Source organism: Sabethes cyaneus, chromosome 3 (genome assembly GCF_943734655.1).
Source record: "Sabethes cyaneus chromosome 3, idSabCyanKW18_F2, whole genome shotgun sequence".
Classification (NCBI taxonomy): domain Eukaryota; kingdom Metazoa; phylum Arthropoda; class Insecta; order Diptera; family Culicidae; genus Sabethes; species Sabethes cyaneus.
In genome coordinates this window covers 80,990,113-80,998,539 of record NC_071355.1, presented here as the reverse complement: position 1 = coordinate 80,998,539, position 8,427 = coordinate 80,990,113, and the positions used below count along the sequence as shown (strand labels likewise).

At 41.6% G+C, this 8,427-nt stretch overlaps 1 protein-coding gene across 1 annotated transcript; it reads left to right on the top strand.

Annotated features, from left to right (window-relative positions):
• Positions 1-593: 593 nt before the first annotated feature.
• Positions 594-2,112, top strand: LOC128739780 (thymus-specific serine protease-like). The gene is made up of 2 exons (XM_053835282.1): positions 594-988; positions 1,050-2,112. Exons 1-2 carry the CDS (start codon positions 594-596, stop codon positions 2,110-2,112), a joined length of 1,458 nt encoding a protein of 485 aa, XP_053691257.1.
• The last annotated feature ends 6,315 nt before the right edge of the window (positions 2,113-8,427 follow it).

Genomic DNA, 8,427 nt, shown 5'->3' with positions numbered 1-8,427 from the left:
ATTCAACGTATTCTCCTCATCTATTAATATTTGATATGCTATCGTATATGTTACCGCAATATGTTTCTAAAACCTCGAATTGATTTGCTGTGGAATATTTGGGCCGAGCATTGCTCATACGCAAATGAGAAGCGAGAATGGGCCACGCATAATTAACGAATTTGTATTACAGCAAAGGTTGAGTAAATATCTACATATTCTTTTTCCCGTTTTGTTCACGTTTGTACGTTATCGTTTCATTGCAACAACGCGTGCAGTCAATAAAAGTATGAATAAAGATATAATAAAAACTCGTGGTAGATTTGTTGTATCGCCCACACGTTATCGATTAGATTTTTACCAGTTACGAGCCTAATCAGTTACCCTGTCAGTTGATACGTGCTGCATGCTGTTTTGCGTTTAATAGTTATTATCGCAAAACGTGACCATCTTCTGGTTTAGAGGTAATCGATGCATACCGAAATTAGAAGGCTAGTAGGTAGATGATGCATCTGTGAACACAATTGCATCAATGATTTTTTCACCAGGATAATTGGTATATAAAACCCATGAGCTTCTATTGGCGAACAACTAGTTCAGCGATATTAGTTGCAATGGTAACAAAACGGGTAGTAATCTTCGGCTGTTTGGTGGCTTTCGCAACCGCCGCCATTGAGCTGAATCCTAGCAGACCGTTGCTATTTGGAACCAATCGGATTATTCCGGAAGTGCCGCTTGTGCCTGATGTCGAATCGGTAGCCGTTTGGAATGAACTTCCGGTTCGCCAAAGTCATTCCAATGCACAGAACCGAAACTTTTTCCCGATGCGATACGTGTCCAACGATAAATACTACCAACCCGGTGGACCAATCTTTCTATTTGTTGGTGGGCCCTGGGAACTTCGGGAGCATTTTGTGGAACAAGGACATTTCGTTGATATTGCTGCTAATATGAGTGCTTACTTGGTCGCTAACGAATTACGTTACTATGGTGAAAGCATACCGGTTGAGTAAGTTGGGAATTAATTCATATTAGATTAACTAACTAATACTGTTTTCTACTCTATTCAGGGACGCGACTCGTCACAACTTGCGGTACCTGGCCCTAACGCAAATACTACCGGACATTGCAAGCTTAATAGCACATATCAGAGACAATGTTCTGCAAGACCCTAGAGCACGAGTGATTCTAGGCGGTGTTGGTTTCTCCGGATCACTCGCCCAGTGGACTCGTAAAAGTTATCCACATCTCGTGCAAGGCGTTTGGTCTTCGAGTGGCATGTCATTTGCAAGTAATAATTTTAGCAGATTTGCTCAGGAAGTTGGGGGCAATATCCGTGCCCATGGTGGCGATGAATGTTACAATGCCATCTGGCAAGGATTTGGCATTGCTGAAAATCTCATTGACGCGGGTCTTTCGGAAACCGTCGATAGGCTCTTTAATGTCTGCAATCCAATTGATGCTGGAAACCCTTTTGACGTTGAAGCATTCTTCAATGGCATTTTCAACGAAATAACTCTACAGGCTACCACCGTGAATCTACGTGAAAATATTGCACGAATGTGCGAGGTACTTACCAGTCCCGATCAACCAAATGCAATGACTGCATTATCAGATTGGCTGACCAGCAGCTTTGGGAACGCCGAGTGTCTGGTGATGGATTTTGAAAGCATTGTTGAAACCTACCTAGTGACTGATTGGCAGGATGAAATGCTCCGCAACGGAGAACGACAATGGCTGTTCCAGCGATGCACCTCAATGGGATGGCCACTAACAGCGGATTCTCTGCAGCAGCCATTTGGTAGCCGCATTAGTGTAAACTTTTTCCAGGAACTTTGCTCACGACTTTTTGACGAATGGCTGACCCCGGACGTCTTTAGATCACTGGTAAGAGATGCAAACCTTTTCTTCGGAGGAAATCAACCCGATGTACAACGCGTATATTTCTCTCACGGTGCTCAAGACCCGTGGCGTTACGTAGCTGTAAGATCGGTCTCTGGTGACGCATTTAGCCGTCAGACTGCAAATGCCACCCATGGGGAAGATCTGGCTTCCATCTCCGATGCAGATTCCGATGCATTGAGACAGAGCAAAGAGTTGATTGCGGAAGCCCTCCGGCGTTGGGCGGTATAACTAGGATCAGATTATGTTATTTGATCACTGGTTCGTCATTAAAATGGCTTAACCTTATGCAGCTGATTATGGTTGATAATAGTTCCTACAACATTCCATTAAATAATTACTTTGAAAAACTAGGACTTCTCGATTTACTAGAAACAACTATTCTCAGATTGATATTGCCAAATTTATTGCCAAAAAGTTAGGATCTTATGAAACGTAAATTATCTAGGTTATAATATTATATCAAAAATATATTGCATCAGCAGAAAAAAATCATAGCGAATCAGTCTGTATTGATAATCAGTTTTAATAAATTTTGATTTCTTGCATTGAAGTTACTAGGTACCACTGCGACCATTTTTTTATCTATTGTGGTATACTTTTTCTCTAATCTAGGTATTAATGGTAGACAAAACCTGCTTGAGTTGCTCATAGGTTCAGCAACACTGAAGGAGCGAAAAGCTATCAACCCATTGTTCAACACTATTGTCCGATAAGAGCGGTACAAACCGTTACATCGGCAAGTAAAGAAGTGCGCTAACTGGTTGAATAATGACCATGAAAAAGGAAACATGCACACCAATAGCCGCAGTTAAAAGTCCTGACATGCACTACAAATGACTAATTACAGCGTCACGGATACCATAATTCCCTGTTTAAACAAAGTTAATGAGCACTTGTCAGAAGAAAATTAAACTGCTCATAATCTACCCGGAATAAGAATTCCCTCCACTTTAGGGATGGGAAAACTATCATTAATTACTGATAGTTATCAGTAAGCAATAATATCACTAAGTATCAGTAAAGTTTCGCAGTTATTGATGCTTACTGATACAGTTACGTCGTCACATTAGAAAAATCAGTTGGATTAAAGTTAATGGTAGGTAGTTGCGTACGATAGACGAGAGTGATACAATATATCGTCGTTGTCGTTAGCAGCCTAGAGCCGGGGTGGCTCGTGCTGTTTCAAGCAGTCGTCTCTATTTAACTCGATCTTGGGCCATTCGTCGCAAGTTTCCCAGTCGTCTCAAAAGTCACAAATCACTTTCGACTTGGTTAAGCCATCTTGCATGTTGAGTCTTCGTGTTTCCGGTGCTTGTGGGGTTGTTGAAAAGAACTGTTGTCGTTGCTCTGTCGTTCGGCATCCTTACGACGTGCCCGGCTCTCCGTAGCCTACCGACTTTCGTCAGATGTAGATGGGAGTCTCTGGGATTTGCAGTGCATTCAAGCAGTGAAAGTATGTCGTGATTCGTATACTTCTACCCTTGATGAAAATCATGCCTCTCGTTTCGATACTCGCTGATTGGAACACCGCCTCAAGAGTAATGTTGAACAGCATACTGTTGAACCTGTCACTTTGTCCCAACCCTCGACAAGTCTCGAAGGGACTCGAGTGTGTCCCGCGGACGTGCGAAGCACATCACTCGTTCCAATGTAGCTCTGATTAGTCGGGTCAGTTTATCCGGCAAACCGGTTTCGTGCATTATGTACCATGGCTGGTCGCGATGGACTGTATCGTATGTTGCTTTGAAATCAATAAAGATGTGATCCGTGGACACGATGTATCCTCAACATTTCTGCAAGATCTGCCGGATGGAAAAAATCTGCTCGGTAGTTGCGCGAGCCCCCACGAAGTCCACCTGATAAATTACAATGTAAAATTACAATGAATAATGCGGTTATCCCGCATTTTGCACCTCACTGGACACCGCAATCTAAAAGTGCGACTGGCATAAAAAGTGCGACAATGCGAATGCTGTGAGTGCGAAAGAGAAGAATGACAACTGCAATGTTGCTGTTTTGTTCTGTCATATACATTGGCATTAGAGAAAATAATCTGGATTAATCCAGGTACCGCTGCAAAGCATAATACCTATTACAATTGCCTATTTTTTTGCTAAAATGTCGTAATGGGTAAAATTACTGATATTTACTGATAGTTATCAGTAACGTACTGCAACTACTGATAGTTATCAATAACGATTTTTAATGATAGTTCCCATCCCTACTCCACTTACTCAATGACTAGACGTACACCGAATCTTCCTTCGCTACTCAGTAATCAAAGTCATCTCTGGGTTAAACCACTTGAAAAAAAGTTCTCTGAGTTTCTGGGAAAGCCAGTCGGGTCTAGCATGGCCCGTCCTACTATCCTGTCATCCAATGGTTTGTCGCAGATACTTGTTCATCTAGTTAATAACGCATGTCACAGATGGTGCTTCCTGGCGAGCTTTAGGGTTCCATATGAAAGCCGTTAACTGACCGAGTAATTTAAAATTCTGTAACGATACCGGAAGATATCGATCACATGCTGCAAGCATTCTTCGGCGACACCTGTGAGGTGGAACAACAATTCATTCCGACGACACCAATGATGACGGGTGGCAACTAAAATTTTGGAATTTTTTCGCGGCCCCTATGCTCAACAACAGACGAGCTCAGAGAGAAATTATGAGTATGTGTTAGCTCTCTCTCCTCTTTTTGTTAATATTTTTTGTTTTGTTTATGCTTGCCCAGTTTTGCTAAAAATGGCGTCGAAACAAGAAGCATTCTGGGAGCACGTTGTGCACTTCAACGAAGTGCAACAGAAATCTCGGCAAAAAGTATACGGTACAACATTTAAAAAGCAAATATGTTGCGGCTTCGACTGTTAACCATGTATAAGATGCCCAACAACTATTCGCAAGCAAGCTAGTGGAAGACCAGCCAAAATTATGGACGCAGAAAGACATCGTTCTCTTTCTCGTTTCTTCAACAACAAGCCCTCTGGTTTGGGTATCAATTAAGAAGTACCAGACGAATGCTTGGAGAAAATTTTGAGACCGTTTCTACAAAAACATCATGCAAAAGGACAATACGTGTTTTGGCCGGATAGAGCATCATCGTATTATGCTAAAAAACACAATCGTTCCTGAATATTCATTGGATCCCATTTTTACCCAAGAACCACGACCCGAAAAATCTGTCCCAGTGCGCCCAATCGAAGATTTCTTCGGGATTTTGAGTTCCTTGATGTACAAAAATAACTGGAGAGCCACGAATTGCAAACAGTTGATTGGTAGAATCAAGAGATGCATTCGTAAAGTTGACATGAAGGCCGTACAACGCTCTTGTTTTGACGTCAAACAAAAGCTTCGCCGAACAGCCGATTACGGATTGTTTTCAAATGTACACTAATTTTTTTCAACAATGAATAATGTATCTTTTATTTCGGTAAATCAGATCTTCTTCATGTATCTTTATCTTTTTTTGGCAGCTTGAGAAAAAAATTCCAAAATTTTAGTTGCCACCCGTTATGTAAGTTTGTATCATTTTTCTTAGAAACTCTTACTTACTTACTTACTTAGGTGGCTTGCCGTCCCAAGACAAAGCCTGTTGAACAAAGTTTCTCCATGTAACTCGGTTGAGGGCTACCGCTCTCCAATTCCTCGGACACCGAGTGCTTTCCGCCAGATCTCGCTCCACCTGGTCCAACCATCTTGCTCGCTGCGCCCCTGGTCGTCTTGTTCCTACTGGATTTGAGGCGAACAGAAGCTCTTAGAAACTACATTAGAAATCAATCCCGAAGAACGTGAAACCTAGCCACTAGAGTGGAAAAACTTAGGATCAGGCGAATAACAAAAGATCATAGTAATTCACTAAATTATTCTAGGCCTTTCTAAGAATTGACTTAAATATTTACGAACAAGCCAAAGCCCATCACAGCTTTCGCCGCGGAGCTGTTGAATGACCACAAAACTATGTTCACTAGATCATCAAGTCGACCAAGAGTATGAAGACTTCGGGCTTTGACGAATTATTCAGAATGGTTCTGAAAAACTAACCTTACTGATAAACATCTCCAACCGTTACTTGCTAGCGGTTCAAGATAGCTCCAATATTGAAGTCCATCCAGCTACCGTTCGATCAGTTTGCTATCCTCAGCAGATTTTTCTAGAAACTCCTATACACAAAACAACTTTAACTCGAGGACACACTGTGTAAAACAACTAGAATAATTTGATTTCCGATGAGGTCACGTGGTTGTGAATCAACTCAAATGGGTCTTTAATTTTATTCATCAACCAAGTCGATATCGATGACAACAGTCCTCATGATGCCACTAGACATCGAGAAAGCGTTTGATAACGGCTGGTACGACGGTTTGGTATACAAGCTCATCCCATTCCTCCTTGATAACTATCTAGTGAATATGATCTCAAATTACCTCGACGGTAACATTTCGTACTGCAAGCGATTCGCGCTGAAGTCCTCCAAGGCAGTCTTTCGGGACCAATTCCGTCCAATATGTACTGGGCGGATAACTCACCTCTACCGCCAGGTGGCATACTATAGCCGTTTGCTGATGCTTCAGTAATCATTAATCAAGGACGAGCAACGCATAGTCTAATAAACCAGTCGTCGTATGTTCTAATCTCGACAGGAAGATGCTGCTAGAGTCAATAGGATCGTAGCACTGACCCTGCACTGTTCTGTATTCTAACAGCTGGTTGCGAAATCTGTCATATAAAAACAGAAGGTCAAATTTCGATAACGGAATTAGCACCCAGGCTTTTTTGACGTAGGACTACGTCTTACGGCAAGTTTTGAGATAGGGTGTCCTTCCAAAAAATCGAAAAATGCGAGCGTCACGAAAAATGATAGGTTTTGAGCGCTAATAACTAATCGGTTTTCCGATCGATTTTCAATATTCTTCCACCAATCGATCGGAAAATCTTCTAAGAATTGACCCAAATGAAGAAAAGTATGGATTCTTGGTGTTGAACTATTGAAAAATTGAAAATAATGAACCTATGTTTTACCAGAGTTCTCGCTTCGTGATTGGTTGGAAGATTAACGATGATCTAAACCTATACCAATTTAATATCTGTACTTGGGAAGTAAGCCAAAACAAGTGACAAAGTTTCCTCATTTCAACAAGATTTCTTAACACCGCGATTAAACCTAGACCATTTTGATGTCCTTGCTTGGGAAGTAGACCAGAAAGAGTGACAAAGCCCCCTCGTGCCAACAGATTTCTTACAAACGTGAATAAACCTGGTCCAATTTGATGTCTGTGTTAGGGAAGTGTGCCAGAAAAAATGACACAAGTTCGTTGTCTCAACAAATCGCAAATTCTTTACTACGACAATTTCCAGAGGGGGGGGGGGGGTAATAAAACAATGGGTAATAAAACAATGGGTAATAAAACAATCTTTAATTTCTGTAAGGTAGCAGGAAAGCAATAGTTTGTGTTCTTGAATTTGTTAAATTGTTTTCAAATGCACATAGAAATAATTCTGAAATCTTTTGAGAATTGAACGTATGCAATGTTACTACTTTGATAAATGTTACATACAACCTAGCATGTATATATGTTGCATATAGCATGTATACATGAAGAATCGAATGATTACAAGCATGAATACATGCTACTATGACTACAAAGAGACTTACGTAGTCCTGCGCCACTTATATATGCGGTCGTGTCTTGTACACAACCCTTCTGATTTTTCACTCTTATTGCGGTTTTCATGACCAATTTTGGTCGCCAGAACCGTTGTAGGTGTGTAATAAAACCAGCATTGTTACTTGGGTGTGATCCTGAAACGTTTATATCCAATTATCAACCGTCGGTGATTCGAGAGGCTTGTGTGCTGGTAATGAAGTTCAGAACGTTGCTTTTGAGTCATTCTTGGTTTGCTTCGTAAGACGGTACCGAGCTTTGTTAAAACCTCCATGGTCTGCGACCGAAATATTTGTCTACTCACGACCTCCAGAACAATTCCTGATAATAAGTATATCGCATTTACTTTGTCACCATGTTCAATGAAAACTGTTGTGGAGCACCCATCAGCGGCCATTATTTGCAACGGGGAGACAAGTCAAACAAATATCAATGCTAAGTCAGGATTGTTTACAACATGGCACTTGCAGAACCATCTGTCCCATGTATAAAATGGGTAATCGGATCGATTGCTGCAACTATGCGGCATAACGCTGGTAAACGCCGTCTACAAGGTCTACTCCCCCAGATCCTGTTGCGCCGGCTGTCACCGATAGCACATGATTAGATAATAAATTACTAGGCGGGTTTCATGCCCGAGCAGCACAATTTAAGCACTTCAAGTTGCACCAACCTATCTGTGACCAAAAGTAATCATATTTCGGTTGCCGCAACAACTTTGTTGCAACTTTGGGTGGGGGCTCGCGCAACTACAGACCAAATTTTTACCATTCGACAGACTATCCGTACTCTACCCTAGCCATACACAAATATTATGCAACAGGTCAAAACAAAACAGACAAAAACTCCGACCGTATTGAGACACACGGCGGGCACCGAAC

Bases quoted from the DNA above. Each gene is read 5' to 3' on its own strand.
- LOC128739780 (XM_053835282.1), top strand. From the start codon at position 594: ATGGTAACAAAACGGGTAGTAATCTTCGGCTGTTTGGTGGCTTTCGCA. The intron at 989-1,049 runs GTAAGTTGGGAA...TACTCTATTCAG, and splicing joins GGTGAAAGCATACCGGTTGA to GGACGCGACTCGTCACAACT.